Below are 23489 nucleotides of genomic sequence, written 5' to 3'. Positions count from 1 at the left end.
AGAGAAGGCAGAGGTCTGCAACTAGATCAAGCTAGCCACAGCGCCGGACACGACGCAATTTTCCCTCTTCAAAATAAAAGTATGCAGTATTTTATGAGCAATTGCTTGTCCCTTGCAACTAGACGAAAGTCTTAAAATAAGTAACGCACAATTGGTATACACTACTCCCATTACACCACAGTTCTGCTATACTAATGTGAAAAAGCGTGAAAACCATGAAAATAAACTATTGTTAATTTTGGAGACTTGGTAAAGGTAGTGGCTGGCTTTAAAAAATAAAAAATAAACCAAGTTATTGTTCTGTTCACACCTATTTCCGTTATCTTGAAAATTACCCAAAAAAATCTGCCATGTTTTGATTTTTTTTAGTTCACTATAAATTCGATTAATTAATTTAACATTTGGGGGTAAAGCTAGTAGCTGCCTAAGTAGTCAATAAAAGGCGTTATCAGCGAAAGGTTATCCAATTTCAGATTCTGCATTTGTAATAAACGTGGCACAAAAACAATGCCTACTGTGTGAGAAAAAGACATCACAATGACTTAAGGGGAACAGATTTCTTTAAAAAAAAAACAAGATGAGGACAAAAATAAAGCAGAGATGTGTTTCTATTAGAGGAGTTAACCTGTGGAATAGTTATGACAGTGATTTAAAAAGGTGTAGTTCATTTTCCTTGTTTAAAAATATGTTTAAAAATAGAGTATTAGAAAAATATATAAATCAAGAATGAAAAGAGCAAAAAAAAAAACAACCAAAAAAACCCCCTCTTGATTCTTTTGCTTTGATGTAGTTACTTATCTAAGGTGGAAAGTTTTTTTTTTCTTGTTTGTTTGTTTTGTTTTTGCTTTGTTTTATTATTTGCTTCGAGCCCTGTGCACAGGAGCTGCATGCAAAAAGATCTTTTGTTAAAAGGGTTGGCGTAATAAGCAAATGCTTCAGCCAATACCTTTTGATTAGCCTTGTCTCATGCTTTCTTGCTTTGTGGTAGATCTTTGTTCTGTTTTCACTGAGATATTTGAATGCTAATCAATAAAAATCAAATCAAATAAAAAAAAAATCAAACAATGAAGAGAATAAAGCACGTACTGTGCAGTTGCTGCAACTTGGCGAGAGGCGTGTTGCACAACAAAGTTGCAGCACATCGCTTCCCAAATAGATGTTCCTTACCGGAAAACCCGTGAGCACGAACGTAACTATGTCTGTGGCTTTACTAACTGTACACTCTCGTACACAGACGTAGGTGGAGCGAAGGAGGCGACAGAGCGGCTCTGTCAAGAACTTCGTGGAGTCTGTAGTGCCGTGTTTCCTGCTCTTTTTTGGCTTAAAATAAGATACAAATTATTGAGAAACAGCGGGGGATATCGAGGAGCGTGAGCTGGACTTGGACACAGCCATGGACCGTAAGTGGAGCTGCTTTTATTTACTCATCTCAGACACGGGAGGCGAAACTGTACAGGGAGTTGTTTTGCGCACAAGGGAAAGCCCCGCTATCATTGGGTTTTGCGCCAACAGGAGGAGTCTGTTCCCGAATAGTAAGCTAACGTACAGACAGAAGTTTGACTTAACTTTGGTTTATCGCATACATGTGAAATAGCCGAGAGAAACTTGATGTTTAACTGAATGAATTTCTCAGCTTGTGGACAACTCAACTGGCACGAGCGGAGCGAACCAAACAAGTCTCGCGCTGCCAAGAGGCCTGTGGGGTTTGTCCACTTGAGAGATTTCCTTCTAGCCACTGAAACTTCGTTCAGAACTCTCGCCATTTAATGTTTTTCTGTATGTAAGTGGAAATATTCTTTGTGAATCACGCACTCAAAAGCTTGTCAGTAACAGTGAATAGTGTATTTTAAATTCGGCCTGGTTAAAATCACCGTATAACGTTCTTTTCAATAAAAAAAAAGTCGTATTTAATTGGTCGACGCGTTTAGCAACCGCCCACTCCGGCTTTAATTGACAAAAACGGTTCCGATAGGAAATTGTGGTAATAAGCTCTGTGTTCAGGAGAACACGTGTATGCAGATACTGTGAAGATTTCACAGCCGCCTCCGTTTCTATTTTATTCCATATATACCTTTGCCTTTAGGCTAAACCATAAACAAACGAGATTTTATAATGGAGTTCTGTTGACTTCCTATGTTTAGAGTGCAGCCACACTTTATGCAAATGTTATAAACCTTAAAATAGATTATGTTTGTTGATAAGTGTCACTTATCTCTGTCTTGGTTGTCGATATTGGCACGACAAACAGCCAACATCTGACTGAGCATCATAAAAGTATGTCCCTTTGTTCGGTCAGTAAAATTGAAAGTGATTCTAGCAACAGTATCGAAGGCCTCAGCTGTGATGCTCTTAATTCAGTCATTAATGATCTTTCGGTCATTGTGGGTATGTGCTTTCACTTTCACATCATCCAGACTCAGTAAGTAGAAAAGACTGTCTTTCACATAAGTGGTCAAAATGCAGTCATTACAGACTCATGTCATCCTTTTATTTTAACAAACAACAACTTTTGTTTGTTTGTTTGTTATTTTTAGTCTTCACTTTGGGGCTTTGCACAGCCTCTTCATTCAGTATTATTCTGGCATTTTAGGTATGATCAGAAAAAGCAAGAATAATGTCTTTGAGCTAAGGCTAGAAAGCGAACATGTTACAGCATGGAAAGGACTCTACTCAAGCTTTTGAGCTGAACCTTTCCTGCCTGCTGATGGGTGGAGCTTTGATCGACTCACCCAGTGTTACACCTTACTTACTGCCTGAAACTGGAGTGCACCCTGCACTAAAGGCTTCCAGCAACAAAGCTGGTAACCTGACACCAATATTAAAAGCCCTGCCTGTCATTGTTTGCCTTTTTCTGCACTTCGTCTCCTTCTCGGTAGCTTTGCAGGCAAGTGGTTTATGACAACCAGAGATTATATTTAGCTGGGAGGCCCTTGTATCTCGGCATCCTTCGACCCCGTTGGACGCTGCACTCTCCTGTAGAATTCCACCCTGACCTCACCACAAATGACAAACTCTGACTAAACCTCAAATATGCAACAAATCTGTTTTCTGTTATTTTTGTCATCTCCACCACCACTGCGTGCTTCCTCGTGGAAGTCGTAGATGGAAAACCTGCAGTTTTTCCTCAATAAGTTGGTTAAATTCCTTTCTTGTTTCTGTTCACCACAGCTGGATATGGATGGAGCCTTACCCCGCTCAACCAGGGTAAGCACACTTTCCTTTTTAAAAAGAATTACTGATGTTCTCTGCAGTGATTTCATGAGTAAACATTTCTACCCTCGGGTGTAGTGACGATCGATGAGGCTGTCTGTGTTGACACACTGACACAAGTAAAGCAGTATTTCACAATGACACAATGCCTTTGCTTTCCTCAACAGCTCCCTACATAGAGATTATCGAGCAGCCAAAGCAAAGGGGGATGAGATTTAGGTACAAGTGTGAGGGACGGTCTGCTGGCAGCATTCCCGGAGAAAAAAGCAATGACACCACTAAGACGCACCCAGCAATCAAGGTGAGTTGGCACAACTTACTGATGCGTTTTAGCGATGATTCATTAAATATCATTTACATTACAGATAATATACACATTGGTGAAGATTTAGGTAAAACGGGTGCATGCAACCACAGCAACTGTTTCCACAGTGACTCATGTACGTCAACTGTACATTTATGGTGGAGAAGGTCAGTGCTGAAAAAATGCTTTCTGCAGCTGAAACATCTGTTTTTCCTGTTGAATGTTAGGAACACAGACTGTGTATGCGTGATGGATGATGCAAGAAAGAAATCCAATATTATATTATATATTATATAATATCATATATATATTTGTGTTGATCATTTCAATTGAAAACGTAATTTCCAGAAGAATACATTTTTCCTACAATATCGGCAAAATTAATTCTGGACTATGAAAGAATGGATGTTATCAGCTAACGCTAACAAGCTTGGTTTGCAAGGTACATCTGTTAGTACAAAGTCATAAACCCAAACTGAAGAATGGACCTGTCTGACAGGCAGTTAGTGCAGATAACTTATATTAAAAATGTCCTAGAAGGCATCAGTACTATAAACATAGTTGAGATGTCCAGTTCGTTAACTTGAATTAAAGGGGTGAAGCATTGCAAACAACTTAGTCATAGACCCTAAAATGAACAGCACCACCAGTAAGTCATCAGACGAACGTTTGTGTATCAGAACCTGTAATTCTTCTCTGCAAGTTGCATGCAGTGAGTTTGTTTTAGCTGCAGACAATGCAAGTGCCCTTATGGCTGAACCTTCTATCAGTAAAACTCTGTTTTTTTATGGACAGGTGCACAACTACAGCGGCCCCCTGCGTGTTCGCATCTCATTGGTGACAAAGAACTCACCCTACAAGCCTCATCCTCATGAGCTGGTTGGAAAAGACTGCAAACACGGCTACTATGAGGCTGACCTGCAGGAGAGACGGATACACAGGTAGGACTAGTTTGTATGTAAAGATAAAATTAGACACTTCAGAGAAACCTAAAGGAAAAAAAGCAATACAGAGCGCTACGGTGTCTCGAGGAAAACTACAGTTTCAGGCTAATGCAAAGTGAAGTTTTGCAGTGACTGACCTAGATTAGCCCTTGATCGGTTCTGGAAAATGACGTGTGTACTGTCACCTTGCTTGGTGTCTAGATGAGCAAAAATTTAACAGAATACTTTTTTTTAGCACAAAAGAGTTAACATTTCCTCTGTATTACAACCAGAACAAAATTTCCACAAGTTGGAAAAAAACCCCAAATCATTCCCAATTTGGTTCTGAAGTGGAAATACTGACTGATAAGATATGTTGAAACCTACTGAACCCATATACCTGGCAAGACATGACAGTTTTTTTCTGTCTTCATTGAAACAGTGACAAAAGTCAAACAAATCAGCTTGTACTGCAGACAGATGTGTGCACTGTGATTCAACATGAGCAACTGCACGTGCTTATGTTAGGCAATTGTTTTTCACACTGAACAGTTTATATCCTGATCATTGCTCTAGATCACCACACGAGTTATAAAAGGGAAACCGTTACACTGTTATTTCTAATTATAGTCTCCCTGGAGTCTAAATTAATGAAACATCATGTTAAATAACCCAGAAAAGTACATAAAAAAATCTGTATGCTAACAAGCTTTTAATTGTTAAACTATATTTGACTGTGACTAACAACAACAATAATAATAATAAAAAAATAATAATAATAATTAGGTTAGGTTATAATGCAGGTATAATGCAGGTACTGGACACAAGCAGTTCAAACACAGTCATTATAGTGCAGCCAGAATAAGGGTAGATATGGGGTAGAAGTCAAGAACAGCAAATACTTCAGGAAGTAGCAGTGCAATGCCTACTATTTCGTTAACCAAAAAAGTAAACTGGGTCAAAAGATGATTGCATGAACTGTGTTGCTAGATGTCTAAAAAGTTGTTTTGTTTTTTGTCTTTTCAGTTTTCAGAACCTGGGTATACAATGTGTGAAGAAGAAGGATGTAAATGAGGCCATCACTTGTAGACTGCAGACAAACAATAACCCCTTTAACAGTAAGTGGCCATAGTTAGAGATGAGTCTCCACCACAGATTTTAGTGATTGTTTATGTTAACTACCTTTGTCCTTAAAGGATATGATAACATCATTTTGGAGGATAATTGTAATCATGTGCTTAATTTGGATTACTGACTTCTTCTCATGCAACAGCTATGCGTTAACTTCTGTATGGTCAACTCTTATCAACAACACTAAGCAAATTCTACTTCATGTTTGTTACTGAGACGATAGCGGGTGGTGGCTGTGTGCTGAAAAGTAGTACGACAGGATGCAGTGGTTTGCTTGAGTGTTTTATTGTGTGTTGCGTACCACGCCCTTTTCCTTCTCTTTCTTGGATGCAGTTCCTGAGGCTAAGGTGTGGGAGGAAGAGTTTGACCTAAATTCAGTCCGGCTTTGCTTCCAGGCCTCCATCACTCTCTCTACAGGGGAGCTCTATCCTCTGGAGCCTGTGGTATCACAGCCCATCTATGACAACAGTGAGTTGAACACAGCACACGTGAACAGAAATGCATATGCACCAAATTAGCTGATATAGATATTTCTTATATGTTAATATAAGGTAAGAGGTGCTTATAGTAAGTACTGTACCATTGTAGAGAGACGAGTATCAGTCTGAGCTCTCTGTACCAGCACGTTCACACGTATAATCACGACTATAAAACTTCCAAATGTCCTGCAGCCTTCCATGCCCTCAGTGATTCTCTGTTCCTCTTTGCAAATTAATGTTTCCTCTCAGTTTGAAGGTATTTACAAGAAATAGACATCACCACAGACTCACTTGTGGATCAAACACATACATCTGTGTTTCTCCAAACAGCTGAAAAAGTTTAATTTCACTTTCGAAAAATGTCAATTGTCTGTGTTTCAAAAAACAAACAAACAAAAAAAGTAGACAAAGTAAGCCAAATAAAACGGAGACGTTAGCCACCCAAGTATCGAAGTGCCAGCCAGAGCGGGCCTCACTGTGCGTTTAGCATTTGTGTGATATTTAAGTGTTGCACTACTATCGTGTTCATGGGCACATAAAGGCTTTTGTTCTGTCTTGCAGGGGCTCCAAACACAGCAGAGCTAAAGATCTGCAGAGTCAACCGCAACTCTGGAAGCTGCAAAGGAGGGGATGAAATCTTTCTGCTGTGTGACAAAGTGCAAAAAGGTACAGTGTTACTGTACAGATACCGAAAGAGCACAGCGGCACACAGCACAACTAAACCTACACTTTCAGACTGAATAATCCATAAATAGAACTCAGGACTGAGTAAGCAGATGTAAAACTTGCAATACACGTAGAGCGGAAACGGTGTAAGTCCTTTACACCCACAGAAGATTGTGTGAGAAGAGAAGAAGTTAGAAGCAAGTGGTCTCAAAATAGAAGAGTGACTCACTTAATAAAATATACTATATGAGGTGACTGGGTTTCCATTTTTTACAGCAGCTGTCATGGCTTAGTTTCCTTCTTCAAAACAGCAGATGTGCTAATTATGCATGTAATGGATATATTAAAAAAGTTAAAAAGAAAATGCAGACTACCTGGCATTACACACTAAACTGACCCGTCCTATATCATAATGCAACTTACAAACACGTGTTAGAGAGACGTACTGAGGCTTTCAGTGCTCATTTCCCCTTTAAGTTACAGCAAGTCCACTTTTTTACTGGACATACGTGGTTAGCCAACCTTAAGTAGAGCAAGACTGTGTCTTCTTACAGTCAACCTCAGGATCTGTTATTCAAATAAAATGTTCTGTATTTCTTAACAAAACTTCTCGACTGGTCACACTGAAAAAATCTGTTCTTTCCAGATGAACTAAATCAGCTTTACCCTCATTCCCCTAAAATGGTTTTTAAAAAGGCTTTTTTTATCTGGAAGTTTTACTTCTACCACTGCCTTTCCTGTTGCCAAATTATCTGACAGATTCCACTTCAGAGAAACAACTAAGGAATAACACGATTGTGTTTGTCCAGAGCAGTGAGTTTACACAGTGATATCATTTTTGTTGTTGTTCAGATACAGAATAGGCTGCTAGCTGATGCCAGAGCCAACAAAGCTGCCACTTAATGAACATACGTAGGTCAAATATGCCAATACTGATATATCTATACTCGAAGCCTCAAGCAATAAACACAGAAATTGTTTGAACATTATAATACAGGTCACCTGTAATAAAAAGATTTACTAGTCTCTTTGACCATGTGTGTTACTCCTACGTCTTCTTTGGCATGCTGTGACTTAGATATTCTAAGCAAACATGTAGTGAACATTAAGCTTATAGATGTTAGACAGCGCAGTCAACAACACTGCCCATTGTACAGTCAATGAGAATATTCTTGAATGACTGCACACTGACTGCTAATTAATGTTGGCTAATGTCAGACAGATATGGAAAACTGAAATTTGTCTGGGCCAACTGTAGACAAGGAAAGATAAATAACGGCTCGGTCTTGAAAGTCAATTGATGAAGCACTTTTCTCATAATGAAAGTAACACCAGCAACTCGACCAGCTGTTGTTATGTTATTTATTTATTGATTTAATATTGTAATATAGCATGTAGTGCTATATCCCAGATCATTCTATTTGCTAGTCACTGCTTCCCATTAATAGACTTTAAAGCCACATTAATCAAGATATTGCACTATAATACACTACAGTTACACTTTAATAATTCATCAAACGACTGTCTTAAATGGGAAAGGTGTAACTTGCTAATTCAGTAAAAGGACTAGATGTTGTAGTCCCTGATAATGCATTGCGTTAAATGGCGAGAAGCTTGAGGGATGGCTGTTATGAGGAAAGGCAGCCCAGAAACCTTTGGTGTTTTACCCAGGCTAATCTGACATTTTTGGGGGGATTAGAGATCTGATCTAAATGATCATATTAAGATTTGGGACACATTATCAGTAGTGGACCTTGGATTCTTCTTCAAAGGGATAGAAAAGGTGATAGAGAGAAGTAAGACAAAAGAGACAAGATAGGAGAGTGCAGAGAGGAGAGCCAGAAGGGGGCGCTCGATCTGGCTTCCCACACCGCCCCGCCGGATCGGGCTGTATGCTCTACCTCCCCACTAGAATACAGTCTCCAAAAATGATCAGAGGAATTATTTTATTGTGTGTTGGTTTTTCCTGTCTGCAAACTTTGAACTCACTGAGGTTGTTTTCAGCAGGCAGCAGGTCTCAGCAGCAATGAGAGAAAAGTAGTGACAAGGACTTGATTTAGGTGGACACAAAGATGACTCCAAGGGAGTGCTAATGTTAGCTGCTAGGAAACTGCTGTAGGTGATGATGGAAATTTAAAAAAAAATGTTGACTGAAGCATCACGTATGCACTTCAGAAACCTCTGGGTTCAGACTGTGCCTTTGTTCCACGTGTGGGATTTCATTGCATCTCATGGAAGCTGCTGTGTGTAACACAATGCAAAGCAGTCACCTAATCTGTTTTTGTGCTGAGTTAAAGCTTTCTTCTTCTTCTCATTCTTGTCCAGTTCTTTTCATTTCTGTACAACAGTTTCTTTTAAAGTGATCACTTTATGCTCATTATACAAGCCTTTTTTTTCTTCCCTCACTTATCTGCTGCTGTTTGATCATGGCACACATATATGCTTTGTAATTTGGATGTGGGTGCTCCCCTGAGTATCATTTGATACATCTTAAACTGGATACAAATTGCATCATTGCGAAAAAAGATCGTGAGAAGGCTGAATTTTGTACTAGTTCATCTCTCGGTCCTGCTGTCTCTGGGAGCCTGTCACACAGCTACTTTCACAACGAGCGGCGCTGTCACATATCTGCTTTGAACATTAAACCCTTTTGGTTGAAGTTTAACAACTGAAGCTGGCTGCGAGCCTTCTGAGTTGTTGTTAGACTTGAGTGTTGCGTAGCAGCAAATGTGATGTAACACCCCCGGGGTCTTTTCTCTGTTAATCAAAAACATCAGAGCTGCTTTTGCACCGAAGCCGGCGAGTTAGTGCCCGATTATCTGATTATTCTTTTTGAGTTCTTCACCAGCTGCAGTATGTTGTTACATTTGCCATTTTCTGTTTCCCTGCAGAGGACATTGAGGTGCGTTTCTTCCAAGACTCTTGGGAGGGGAAGGGCACTTTCTCCCAAGCTGATGTCCACAGGCAGGTGGCCATTGTGTTTCGCACTCCGCCCTACCGTGACACTAACCTCACTGAGCCAGTGAGAGTCAAGATGCAACTCCGGCGGCCCTCTGACCGAGAAGTCAGTGAGCCAATGGACTTCCAGTACCTGCCGTCAGATCCAGGTAAAATATATTATATGCAGAAAATGTGCTGAATATGTGCAACTTTTCTCAAATTTAACTTCTTTATCATTTCCACCCTGGCAGATGAATACAGGCTGAGTGAGAAGAGAAAGCGGACAGGAGATATGTTCCAGAACCTGAAGCTCGGGCCCTTGCTATCTAGTGGTAGGTTAATAAGATTTTTTTTTCTGTCAGCTGAGCATAGTATAATTGGATAATGGTTACACTGTTGTTAAGCACGGTATTATAAAGACGTCTTCTGACATTTCAGTGACCACTCCACAAGATAGACAGCACCTAAACCCATCAAGGAGAAAGCTGACAGCCAAGCCTCAATTACTGAACCCACAAGCTGGTGAGTCTGTTGCAGATGTTCCTTCCTTATTTGAACTCATTTGAAGACATTTTACTTTACTTCCTGATATCTTTTACACCAACTAACAAATGGATTCATTCAAAAATTGTCATTTCTGGCAAATGTAATTTGATGATAGTTAATGTCCGCTTATAATAAGTAATACTCTAAATAATAAAACAGTAATTTAGATTGGTGTTAGTTTCAATCTCCTCGTCTTCCTGTCTTAAAGCAGTTGAGTCATTAGCGGTGAACTTTGTGTATGTGAAATATGTGATAAGGATTTTCTGCAGTGAGTTCTCAAATCACTTGCTTGTGTTTGCAGCAGCTGTGGTGCCCACTGGTCCCACTGGGGCAAAATCACATCCCCAATACCCCTTCCAACCAGGCCAGCTATTTTCTGAGCAGACAAAAGTAGAAGCCTCCAACATGTCAGCAGCTCCTACCAACCAGTGGAAGATGACAGCCCTGGGCTCCCAACCAAAAGCAAACCCAGTGTCTAGCTTTTCAATGAACCCATCACCGGCCACCTCTACCATCACTTCCACTTCCAATCAGGACTACTCAACGGTCAACCTGTCAGATCTTCATGAATTCTTCCCCAACATTTCCTCGACTATCACCCAGCAGGAGCCCTCAGCTTCTCAAGTAAACTTGGCCTCTTCACAGACAAGCAACTCCTTCGCCCTCCAGAGCACTCAGTTCCGGGGAGAGCCACCACTTGTTGATGACGATATCCCAGATTTCCCTAGCTTCACTGAAGGCCAGGTCCCAGTCAACCTGGACAGCCTCAACATGGATGACTTGGAGGATCTTCTGAACCCCCAAATCGTAAATCATCCTTCATGTCAGCCGACTGGCCCTTCGGGCTCCTCTACCGCTGCCCAGACTAGTGCAGCATCTCAGAACACTTCTGACCCTGCCAGCAACCCAGGAAGCACTTGGATGAATTACCCCAACAGCATTGTGCATCTGCTCCAGAACGAAATCATGACAGACAGCAGACCCAATAACAACCAAATGCTCGAAGACTTCGATGAGTTGATGTCTGCTGATGAGGACCGTCTTATTTCCATTTTTAACAGTGGAAGCCAAGCTGGGTTTGTGTCAGGACACCCGACTTAAAGTTTCTTTCATTTTTCCAAAGACCAATTGTATCTTCCCCTGTGGCCATCAGGACTAAAACTTCTTTATTATTGTAAGGCAAAAAAGGAAGTAGGCAGAGGAGACCGAATGTAGCAGCACTGCTCACTGTGGACACACTTCTTAAAATACCAGCAATGACTTTATGGTATTCAGTCTGACGCCTTGCCCAGTCATATAGTTTGTCTGATAAATTACAAAACCCATAATGTAGGTGATCAGATTTCATGCCCTGTGAAACCCATGTCCAGCATCTGTGACTAAACGTTTAGGTCACTGTCAACATATTGATGGTGGAGACAGATTCTCCAGCGAATGTTTTACGAAGACAGACAGCATGGGTACTTTGATAAAGGTATCCGGTGTGGTGATTATTTTTGGAACATGTTAAGCATGTTTTTGTACTGTCATTTGAACAATTTTGGTAGCTGTGGCCACAAAAATGTGCAGCTTTTGTCTCTTTTTTTGTCTTTATACAAAAGGGTTCATATATATGTAATCAGATCTAGAGGTAAGTCTACACAGATTATGTCCGTTTTTAAAAAAAAATTATCTCTTTGGATTGCACCATTGTTTTCTGAAGGTTAACACAAACTATCTGAATGTCTTGGAAACAAAATGAAGGTGTACATTTATCAAACAAGCAACATTACTATATATGTGCTTATACTAGAGATTGTGCTTTTTGTGGTAATAGTTTCCACTGCTCTGTAATCAGTTTTTCTACACTTATTTTATCAGTAATGGTTGCATTTTAACTCAGCTGTTTCAGACTTGCTATACTCTGCAGTAAGGTGCTTTACTGAAATGTAATTATGTTTTTACGTGTATTATGAAAGTGGATCGTAGTATAATTGTGCTTTTTTTTTTTTTTGGAATGAGACTTTGTCAACATACAAAACACTGTTTTGGCAATAAATACCACAACATATAAAGACGATTTTCAAAAGAGTATTTTACTTTGCAACTCTGTAACTGTTATACAGTACAAAGGGGGGGAAAAAAAGGCGAACGCAAGAGACAAATGTAAAATGGCAACAAGGAGTACTTCAGTGGATCTTCTGAAAATGTGCATACAAATCAAGGATGTTAGTCTTCTTCCCGGCACTCGAGCCTGTTAGAATCTTGTTAGTACTACTATTCTTGTATACAATATTTTCAATACAAAATAAAAAAAATCTGAAAGTGTTTCAGGTCATTCAGAAAATTTTACAACACAAAAAGAAGAGACAAATTTAGTGTTTTGGATTTTTTTTTTCTAGAAAAAAAAAAAGGATGAATTTGTGATCGGAGTTCAACCAATGATGTTCTAAATAGTTGCAGTCAGAGGACTGTACTGTCCAACCCATCTCCTGGGATCATCACGCACCTCTTCACATACTGTTACAGCAAAACTCCTCTCTTGGTCTGAGTGGCTTATGTTACCTCAAGATTGGTAACTTTGTTGATGACGTGGGAACGCCTGGGCACACACTCCAGGTCGAACTTGCTCTCGTATATGGTGGGGCAAACATTCCAGCGGTTGTTCCGATAGATTCCCAGGTATGTATACACATCTGGCTTGTACGAGAGAGGGCATTTGACCCCTGTGGCACGAATGACCGAATCCAGCCTCATGACCTCATTCTCATCAGTGAAGTTCTGGTTATAGGCACAAATGACCTGCTTGCCCTCTGCCTTGCGGTCAAATGGGCTGACTTTAACGAGTGAGATCTTGCCATCTAGGGCTGCTCTTGCCACACATTCCCAAGCGTGGTCCAACTTGAAACCAGTGTCCAAGTGCATAAGCCACTTGCCTGAGAGTACTCTATGGTTCAGGGCCAGCTCCCTCACTGTCTGGAAGGTGACGGGCCGGGAACTCGCCAAAAGTTTCTCCCAACTCTCCTGGAGTCCTGTGACATCCGCACCACTGGGGCAGTGGTTTGGGCCCACCACAGCAATCCACCCCACAGGGCTGACGCCACCCTCCTCGTCTCCAAATCTGGACACTTGGGAGGGCCTGTTACTCTCCAACCAGCCATCAAACTCGGATCTGGGAGTTCTTCTAGAGTCAAAAACAATCCAGGGGTCCATGTCTGCAGCCATGGCTTCAGCAGCATAGGTCTCTGCAGCAAAGGGGGTCCTCATCTCGCCATCAACAGGGCTCTCTTCTTCCTCCATAATGGTATAGCAGTTACACGAGTAAACAAGTTCTGAAGCCTGCCTGTTGAGTTGAAGAATGCAGTTATTATTTGAATAAAAAACCACTGGTTTAGCCTCTGTGTTAGCTTACAACCCTTTTGCTGTTATTTATTAGCTTACAACCCTGCCTAACTTCGACAGAAGTGGACAACTGAATTGCTTATGAATGCTACTAGCTAGCCTGCTACAACAGCGAAAGTTAGCGTATCTCTACCACTGATTCAGTTTCATACGAAAGTTACTATCGACCCCAGCGTACCGCCTACAGCTGACATGTCAAAGAACACGCAGAACAGCTTTCTGACCGCTTTAGCATTGTTGTAGCTAGCCGACAAGCTAGTCGTCTTTATAAATGTACACACTCGTCCTGGCTAGCCATTTCTAGCCAGCTGTTGAATACAACTGACTCTTTAACGTTCACAGTTTTCCCATTCAAAACGTAAATAATCGCACGCCGATGTTAAACTTTGAACATAAAGGCTTACTCTAGCCGTAGATGTCGAAGTTTGTTGTTCAGTGTTGATCTTCCGCATAAGCGCAGCAGCTCCTCTGTATCTAAGAGCCAAAACCCATTCAGGTGGCTGGCAGTTTAACTAATAATTATTTATACATCAATTAAATTACGTACCTCGTCCACAAATTCGACCGTATGTAACAATATAAATATATGATATAAATATATATTTTTTACGTTTTGCTATAACATAATTTTAAACATAAGTTATGCTGTACTAGATTCAGCGACTTTTAAAAAACTTGCATGTTCCTCGGTATGTGTACAAGTCAAATTTGTAAGTTTCCCACATTTGTATTTTGTTAAGCTTTAAAAATAAACATGTTCCATTACTATGGTTAAATAAAAGTATTTCTTTTCTTTGCATTTGCGGAACGACAAGCGCTCCAACCTGACGGCACGGAGACCCTGCGGAAACAAACTGACCGCACCGAGGAACGAGTGACGAAGACGATGTGCTAACTAGTTAGCCGGATAGCCACCACTATCTGGTGTGCGCGCGGTGGAGGCGAATTTCTGTATGAAATAGAATACGAATATAGCATATATTGTATTTTATTTTAGTTTAGCCACCCAGGTAATTTAATTATGCCCAGCAAAAAGAAGAAATACAACGCCAGATTTCCTCCGGTAAGTTTAAACTGTGCTGAGCCGGTGTCAAAGCAAGCTAACGTTAGCAAAGTGTAACATGGAAAGCTAAGTTCTGTAACTAGCTTAAGTGGAATTCGGCCTCTTTTGTTGCTTAGAGAGCATACAAGCCATCTAACACTCCCAAACCATTTAGTATACAAAGCACGTGCCTTAGTGAAAAGTAGTTGATGTCATGAAATTAGTGACCAAACATCCCCTGTATGTCATTAGTTGGTGGTGTACACACATAGCAGGCGTGCTATTTAAGTTGGTCTACTAATTGACGTTGTTTTTAGCATCTCAAGCTAGGCTAAACGGCACGTAAATAAATGTGAATAAATCCATTCTTTATTGTAATAAGCTGGATAATGTATCTACAATCCTCACACTACGTGAGTAGTGTAATAGTAATGATTGCAGTTACTTTGTGGGGACCTCACGTTATTCGATGTGCTGTACTGCAAACTCTTTACTAGGTTGTCCCCGAATTTCAGCGCGTTTTCACTGAAAATGTTTGTTGTTGTTTTTTAAGAAAATGAAAATTTGAAGCGTTGCTGTAGACACATGCATAAAAATAGACCTTTTCTCATTTCAGGCAAGGATTAAGAAGATTATGCAGACAGATGAAGAAATAGGCAAAGTGGCTGCAGCAGTGCCTGTTATTATATGTATCCTTCCTGCCTGCAGTCGTCACTGTGCAAGTTCTGTCTTGAATTATAAATTGTAAAAGACTGTTTAATAATTAGAGAAAAATGCTTCCTTAGTCTGTTGTGTTGTTGTGTCAAGTTGTCTATTATTGCATGTTTGGTAGTTTGATGATTTAAAGTACAAACACACCACTGCTTCACTGTACTTCCCTTATCCAAGATATCAGCAAGAGCACTGGAGCTTTTTTTGGAGTCCTTGCTTACAAAGGCTTGTCAAGTCACCCAATCTAGGAATGCAAAGACAATGACAACGGCACATCTGTAAGTTCTGTGTTTGTCTTCATTCAGAGCCCTGTCTGTGTTGCACTGTGTTGGAGATGAACGTCTTAGGAAGGCAAAGCCATCTGCTGTTCAGATCACTGGTATATTATATAGTATTTGTTTTTAATGAGTGTAGCTGAAATGCTGTCAGGCCTTTATTTTGTTTATTTTTAAAGTGGACTCATGATGAACTTCCAGCTCGATAATTTCATTCTTGGACTTTACTAAAGTAGCTTTGCTTGATTCACATTTAAAAATAACGACTATTCATAATATACACAACATACTTCTTTTAAGTCAGTTTTCTTCTGATTGGTTTTAACAGTACATTTAACAGTTCTTTCATCTCATTTAATCAAATTTCACAAAATGGGAATTGTGCAAAATTTCAGGACTTCAGTCATTAGTTTACTCAAAAAATAATCCTCAGTGAAATGTTGAAAATAGGAGTGTTTTTGAATAATTCCCTAGCATAATTTTGTTTTTACATGACAACATGTACCAAATCCAAATTGACTTTTTAAGTAATGATTGTGATGGTTTTCTTTCTCATCTTCCTAAGAAAAATTTGCCTAAAACACTTTAAAGTAGATAATGTCATTTTAAAGTAGCCCCTCAAAAATGATGTTGGAAAATGTCTAAAAACAGCCCTGCCATCATCCTTTGAAATATTTTTGAGAAAGCTAATGACAGCCGGAACCTCAAATTTTCCACGATTCCTATTTAGGATGTGTATCCTCCACCTGGAATGTTTTTTCAGGTAAGATGGTGAGGTGGGAAAGCATTTGATGAACTGACAAGGACTAACCCTACACATTGCAAAAAGATAAATAAGTAAGGAAAATCATTATGAGCCGTCTTTACAAAAAAATGGCATCCTGTTACACAGCATGATTTACTGTGTGGTGGGAGCCTGATAGTTCTGTGGAGCACATTTGCAGTACACTGCTGAATCCCTTGTATCTGAAAGTATTTCTGGCCTGAGTAAGACAGCCCGCCAAAACAATTTTTCCCTGTGACTCAGACTGTATGTGTTGCTAAAATGAGTATGTACTACCATTAAGCTTGCTGTCTTTTTGATACGAGCTTATATTTCACTTGGCAAGTAAGGCTGAGGAGAAAACTGTTCATATTTATTCACAGAAAGCAGTGCATTGAGCTGGAGCAGCAGTTTGATTTTTTAAAAGACCTGGTTGCGGCGGTGCCAGACATGCAGGGAGAGGGGGAAGAGAACCACACCGAGGGGGGAGGAGAGAAAGTCCCACGGAGGTAACATTCGCTCACACAGACACCCAAACACGTAGAGAAAGAGTCATGATGCTTTGAAATGGAAGGAGTATTTCACATACACGATCAAAACACTCCAGGGTGATATGAGGCAGCCAATCCAGCTGCAGATAATTTGGACTTATTTCATTAAGCAGTTTGTAATTCAGTCAGCTCTGATAAGTGCACACACACATCGGTTTAAACTAAAAAGGATTCGCTCCACGAACAGACAGAATCTGTGTACGTTATCTTTTCTTCTTCTGGAAATGAGCACTGCTGTAAATTGGTCTATAATCCTTGCAGTGTTACCGTACTCCCGTGTTCCTTTAGTTTTGTGATTCTAGATTATCAGAAGAAAATGAAAGAACTGGCCAGAGCGAAAATTAATTGTTGAGGAATTGTAGACAAGAAAATGCAGTATTGACTGTCAGATCAGACGCCGGCACCGCAGCTAATTTGTAGCAGAGAGCTTGGCGGGGAATTAGACGTTTCTTTTCTCTGCAGACTTCTTTTCTCTGCAGACTGCGGCTGATTGGATTCATATTCAATTCAAAGTGGTCGTAAAACTTGTAATGTTTAGACATTTGGTGTCAGCAAGTGCCTCAGAGTAATTTCCACCAGCAGTATGCGTCACACTGTTCTACTCTGGAGTTATCTTAAAGTTGCAAGGAGAGAATTTCTGCTTTAAAAAAAGCCACATTAGCTACTATGTTTTTCATTTAAAACATTTTTGTGCACTAAGTTAAACAATTGATTTCTGGTTCCCTCGTCCACAGTAGCCCAAGTGTACGTTCTGTTTCATGTGTTGTCTCGTAAACATTCTTTTGAAACTTTAAAGTAGGACCTGTTATCACATTTCCTTACACGGTTATCTTTTTTCTTCCTCAGAGGTCGAAAACCAGGGTCTGGTCGCAAAAACGGAGGTGCTGGCGCCAAAGGCAAGGACAAGAAGTTATCTGGAACAGAGTCGGAGCAGGAGGTGTGAGATGATTTGCATGTAGAGGCCTGAACCTGTCTACTGTGTTTGTCTGTATGAGGGGAGACGACTCACTGTTGTCTTCCTTGTGATGGAAACAGGACGACAGTGAAGACAGCGAGACAGACGGGGACGACGAGGACGGCTCTCAGTCTAGCACACATCTGCAGGCTCCATCCAGGTTCCACAGGTTTGTGTCCAGATCCACATGAGACGGTGTGTCTGGAAATATCCTCCCAGACTGCAGACTCGGAGAGAGGGAGGGCGTGTTTTCTTTTAAGCTCTTGCACTGCTCTTCCCTCTGAAAAACAGACTCTCTGATACAAAGATGTAAAATGATTTACAGCATATGACAAAGGAGATAGACGCCTAGAAAATGGCATAGAATTCATGAGAACTGCTGAATCATTATAAACAACCCACACACATTTGAGCCATTCAAACACTACATGATGCCCACAAGAGGGCAAACCAATACAGCAAAAGATGCAAGTAGTTACTTAGGCACATTTAGTCCAACATAAACATGTTTACATACCTACACATTACAGAATAAACTAAACAAGTTGGGTCTGGCACCCTGAGTGAGCTCTGCTTTGGAACAACATGGAGTGGTGTGGACTGGCATTTATACAGCACATCTCTGGTTTTCAGTATTCTGAGTATTCAAACCTCTTCACACTACTGTCCCCATTTATTCTGTACTAGCACACTTTCAGCAATTTATCTACACACGTGCTGTGAGACATCACAGCTGGCAGAATTAGCACTTTAACTTGATTCTTATATCAACTGATAAAAACAGAAGACTCGTCTAAACATGGAACAACAATTCAAAAATTCCATCGATATGAATTTGGGAAATGATTAGCAGGGACCTGACGTGTATGAGGCTTTTCCCACTAGCCAAATCACGAGACTTGTGCTTCAACCATTCACTCGGTGCAGTTAGGGTTACACTGTTCTGCAGTCTGCTGATTACAGAGCTTGAAGAGCAAATCGCTCTTTGTGATGCTGAGTTTACTTGAGAACTGAGATTATGATATTGAAAATGGTAATAAAAACAGTAAATAACCATATAGCATACTTGAAAAAGTAACCAAGAATGTAGGAAATGTGTTTTATTTCAGTCTTTATTAATTTGGTCAAATTTGCCAGCACAGAATAAAATTAAGAGGCTTGTGGAGTCTGAGATGTCTGCAGTTCAAAGTGTTTTCTATTGCTGTATTCCATTATTGCACTGTTACAAGCAGATATAATAATATTCGAAACCCAATGTGACCTCCCCTCATATACAACTCTACACTCACATGCCAGTTTGTTAGGTATAAATGACTGGGTTGGGCCCCGTTTTTCCTTCAGATCAGTCTAAATGCTTTGTGGCATAGATTCATCAAAATGCTGGAAGCATTCTTAAGATTTTAGTCCAAACTGACATCAAAGAATGATACCGACTTTGCAGATTTGGCTCTATATCTGTGATCTTCCATTCCCCCACATCCACTGGCGGTGACTGTAGAGGCCATTTGAGTACACTGGACTCATTGTCATGTTCAAGAATCCAGTTTGAGATGATTTGAGCTTTGTGACATGCTGCGTTGTTCTGCTGGAAGCAGCCATCAGAAATGGGTACGCTGTGACCATAAAGGGATGGACATGCTTAGTGACAATACTCTAGTAATGACGCTCAGTTGGTACTAAGGAGCACAAAGTGTACCAATATAATACCCATGCACCCATACAACAATGGCACCAGAACGAACTTCTGATCCAAGGCAGGATGCTTTCATGTTTACACCAAATTCTGACTCTGCCATCCAAATATCACAGCAGAAATCAAGACTGATCAGACTGGGCAACGTTTTTCCATTTGTATTGTACAATTTTGTTGAGGCTGTGTGAAGTGTAGCCTCAGTTTCCTCTTTCTAGCTGACAGCACCTGGTGTGGTCTTCTGCTGGAGCCCATCTGCTTCAAGGTTCGATGTGTTGTGCATTCAGAGATGTCCGCTCAAATAACGAGTGGTTATTTGAGCTCTTGTTGCTTCTTATCAGCTCAAAGCAGTCTGCCCATTATTCTCTGGACAAGACATTTTCGTCCAGTGAACTGCCTGCAAACTGGACAGCTTCTAATTTTGGACTGTTCTCTAAACTCGGAGAGAATTGTGCAGGAAAAGCCCAGTAGATCAGCAGCTTCTCAAAATACTCAGAGAACTCCGTCTGGCACCAGGCTAGGTTCTTCACTTGACTGGGATGGCATTTTAAGACTTGTCTGAAGAAGCACTAATTGGTCAGTAATTACATCAGCGGCAAATCGAGTTCAAAGCTGTCTGATCTCTTAAGAAATAAACACTCAATTTACTTTGCATAATCTTTCAGCTGCTGCTCTCTGTTTTCGTTGTGCCTCCCATGAAGGTGCTGCCATTTTTACTTTTCATTTGTAAGAAAATCTCCAGACAAGCAAAGTTTTTTTTCTCTCAAAAAGTTATATTGCCTCACATTAAGAGCACATAAAGGCATATTTATATATGACTATTACTGTAGCCTGTTAAGAGAGAGAAATCTGGTGGCTGAAATTATGCCAAAAACAGGAAGAGGGCGCTGTTTTCCTACTAGAATCGATAGACAAACCTTTGCTGGCCCCAAGTTGAATAAGTTGTACCTGGAGTTCCCTGTAAATATCAAGATTCATTTTGGATACTTAACTCTAAAATAGTCCATTATTTTTTAGTGCACAGTTAATTTGACTAATAATGTTTCAATTTAAAAGGTAGTTTGTGCATAAAATGCACACGACTCCTCAGATGTTAACACCTGTTCCTGTGCCCCCACAGCTCCAACACCCCCCCTCAATATATGCACATGGCCAACATGGTCCCAATGGGCAACATGGCTCCGACGCAACCTCCGGGCACCGTGGCCTTCGCCCCACACGCCTCCATGATGAGCATGGCACCACCTCCCACAGTCCCTGCACCGCACAAGAACGGGGACGACGATGACGACGACGAAGACTATGACTCTTAGCTCGTTCTCAGCACTCCGCTCACACACTCTCTCATTCTCTTCTACCACACACACACACACACACACACACAGTCAATGTTATTTTTCAAATTCTTAAGTTGTTTTTCTGGCAGCTGCTGTAAGCAGAGGAGAGAGAGACTCTTCATTGCAGCCTGCTGACCAAAACGCCCTTGGCGGCCAGCTATAAGAGCCACCACCACCGCGAGAGACACAAAGCCTGTACATTATGTGTTTTAATTTTCTTTTTCTTCTTCTTCTTCTTTTTTTATAAAGAAACTTTTATTTTATTGTAGAGAAGAATCCAACGAGGATCTTTTTTAACAAGTCAGTCGCTCGATTTTTGACTAGGAAAAATGGTGGTCGTCACCGTTTTTGCAGGCACAACAAGCTTGGGCCTCGCAGCTTTTTCTTTTCTTTCTCTTTTCTTTTGGGAACTTTTTTTTTCCCTCAGTTTCCTGTTGTAGACCTGAACATATCAGTCGTCGTCACTCAGATCCTCAGGTTGGCTGAAAGAATCCGTACATAGTAGTTGTTGAAGCTTTCTTTCAAGGCAACAGCACAGTATTTGGAAGATGATCATCGAGAAGGTTGGTGTCTCGCTGCTGAAGTGTTATGACTATGTTATAGATTGGCTGTGATATACAGCTTTTAAGCTCTGAGCTCTACTTCCCGGCTTTGTCACAACTCGCAGCCCAATTGTCTGGCTGTAACATAAATAAGGAAGCAGGTGTATTTTTTACTATACATTAGCTAGCTACACCTCTTTTTTTTTTTTCTCCCCCCCCCCTTCAATGAGTTTCTATTTTTAAGTCACGTTTTTATCAAGAGAACTGTAAACCTTCACAGCTCTGAAGTCAATCATATCAGCAGGTTAATGAGTTAATTATTTGTTGTTCATGACCCTGGCAGAGGTCTGTTACTTTGGCAATTGGATCTTGTTATTATTATTATTATTATTATTACTTTACTCGACCATTTAATACCCTTAAATTGCCCATCTGAAGTATACTGTGACTCTTGGACCATATGTTTGTTTTTAAAAGCTTTTTTCCCCCCCCCTTCTATTGTCCTCTCTCATTTCTGTTCTGGCCTCTCCTCCAATTTTGAGTAACTTGCTCCTTTATCCTGACTGTTTTCCTCCCCTTTTTAGATTCTTTTAAATGTGTTGATTGGAAGCAGAGTTGGGGCGCCCGTTTATGTGTCAGTCTCCGTATGAAATGGTTGCAAACAGACAGTTGGCACTGTATTGTAAACTTTTAACATTCTTTTTATTTTGTATGTAAAATAAAGTTCATATTTCAATTAAAATGGTCCTTGTATTGGTTTGATTTCTGCATTGGAATTGAGAGCTTGAAGGTACCTTCCATATTCAATATCGGCTTAAAGGCAAAACCAAAGTACACTTACTAATATTTCAAAAACCCTCCACTGAAATTTTTTTACCTTCGTGGGCGTGGAGTACATCCTTTGTAGTTCCAAATCCTTGCACTTTGGAATTCTCTGCATTTTCTATTGTGCAGTTTACCTTGGATGCTGTGCATCTGCCAACCGGTGACTCAAGCAGCCTGAAAGACGCAGCTTTGCAGTCTCCTTCTGGTATTTAATCAGATAAAAGTGCAAGACAGTACAGGTTTGTGGAAAAGTGAGAGATGTGATTGTTATCATGGGCTTGCGTTGTGTTCAGAGTAGCTGGCACACTTGGCCCTGACTGTTCATCCAGCCCCCTTTCCTCTTCCTCCTGCCTCTATTTTTATTTTTTTTTAAACAGTCCCCTTTGTCGTGTAAATGCAGCCGCCTCTCTTACCCCCACCTCCAAACACAGCCGACCAAGCAGTGCAGAGCTGGGACCACGAAAACAACTGCATCCTTCCTGCACAAGCGTTGACTCAGCGCACTGTGAGGAGGGAGGGGTTTTGCTCAGTGTGTGTGTATGTGGGGTAAAGAGGGAGGAAGGTGGGATGGGGTGTCGGTAGTTGACTTTAGGAGGTTGGTGTTCAAACAAACGGCAGCCGTGGTGCAGGGAAGAAGGGAGGGGAGCCATCAAAGGGCTAACAGAAGGAAGCGTGCTGTTTCCACACAGGAGCCGGCGGGGACAGAGGTGACCCTCTGATTCCCGTCACCTCCTGAGAAGCCACTGACTTACAAACATGGGAAAATATGACCAAGAGGAATTCCCTGACCTTTTCCAAGATAAAGTCTTTTTGTTTTTATGGATAGAATGCACCTTCATCAGTGGGAACACCAGCAGTCAATTACTAAAATATGCTCCAGTCTTTACTGAAGGCTATTTTTAAATAACTCTTAAACATTAGGTGACTACACCACCATGGTGGGCACCCTGTGTGGGTGTTTTCGTCATGTTAAAAAACACGGTTGGGTACGTAGATGGACCAGTCAATCATGAGCTTCATAACTTTATTCTTTTCACCACAACAGATGGATGGTTGTGGATGCCGCCCTCCCACCCTGCTTACTGATACTTAAAATTCCTCTACTTGGGGCAGTAACAAGTCCTGGACCCAGAGTGACTGAAAGCCTTGACCCAAGACTCAGGGGTGCTAATTCTCATTCACGTGCTGCTGTAAACTGTCCAGCACAAACTGGAGTTC

The 23489-nt window shown here is 40.8% G+C and overlaps 3 protein-coding genes across 4 annotated transcripts; 2 read left to right on the top strand and 1 right to left on the bottom strand.

Moving 5' to 3' along the window:
• The first annotated feature begins 1237 nt into the window (after positions 1-1237).
• On the top strand, positions 1238-11361 carry rela (RELA proto-oncogene, NF-kB subunit a). 2 transcript variants are annotated; one of them, XM_085349742.1, is made up of 11 exons: positions 1238-1400; positions 3169-3204; positions 3378-3511; positions 4310-4455; positions 5464-5555; positions 5902-6036; positions 6609-6713; positions 9605-9820; positions 9905-9985; positions 10092-10175; positions 10504-11361. In XM_085349742.1, the coding sequence occupies exons 1-11, from the start codon at positions 1394-1396 to the stop codon at positions 11298-11300; spliced, it is 1833 nt and encodes a 610-aa protein (XP_085205868.1). In that variant the 5' UTR covers positions 1238-1393; the 3' UTR covers positions 11301-11361. The 2 variants fall into 2 exon arrangements, with proteins under 2 accessions (XP_085205868.1, XP_085205867.1); XM_085349741.1 differs by having other exon boundaries at positions 10501-11361.
• Positions 11362-12259: 898 nt separating this feature from the next.
• Positions 12260-14040, bottom strand: lg3h11orf68 (linkage group 3 C11orf68 homolog). Its single transcript, XM_085349743.1, has 2 exons — positions 13985-14040; positions 12260-13521 (listed from the first exon to the last, which is right to left on the bottom strand). Exon 2 carries the CDS (start codon positions 13476-13478, stop codon positions 12735-12737), a length of 744 nt encoding a protein of 247 aa, XP_085205869.1. The 5' UTR covers positions 13479-13521; positions 13985-14040; the 3' UTR covers positions 12260-12734.
• Positions 14041-14481: 441 nt separating this feature from the next.
• drap1 (DR1-associated protein 1 (negative cofactor 2 alpha)) lies at positions 14482-22084 on the top strand. Its single transcript, XM_085351118.1, has 7 exons — positions 14482-14643; positions 15239-15311; positions 15518-15611; positions 16755-16880; positions 17769-17859; positions 17958-18046; positions 20688-22084. Exons 1-7 carry the CDS (start codon positions 14602-14604, stop codon positions 20878-20880), a joined length of 708 nt encoding a protein of 235 aa, XP_085207244.1. The 5' UTR covers positions 14482-14601; the 3' UTR covers positions 20881-22084.
• The last annotated feature ends 1405 nt before the right edge of the window (positions 22085-23489 follow it).

The sequence above is a fragment of the Diplotaxodon limnothrissa genome, linkage group LG3, assembly GCF_057381915.1.
Source record: "Diplotaxodon limnothrissa isolate DT_005_m linkage group LG3, D_limnothrissa_male_GT1.1, whole genome shotgun sequence".
Taxonomy (NCBI): domain Eukaryota; kingdom Metazoa; phylum Chordata; class Actinopteri; order Cichliformes; family Cichlidae; genus Diplotaxodon; species Diplotaxodon limnothrissa.
This window is presented reverse-complemented; position numbering and strand designations above follow the sequence as displayed.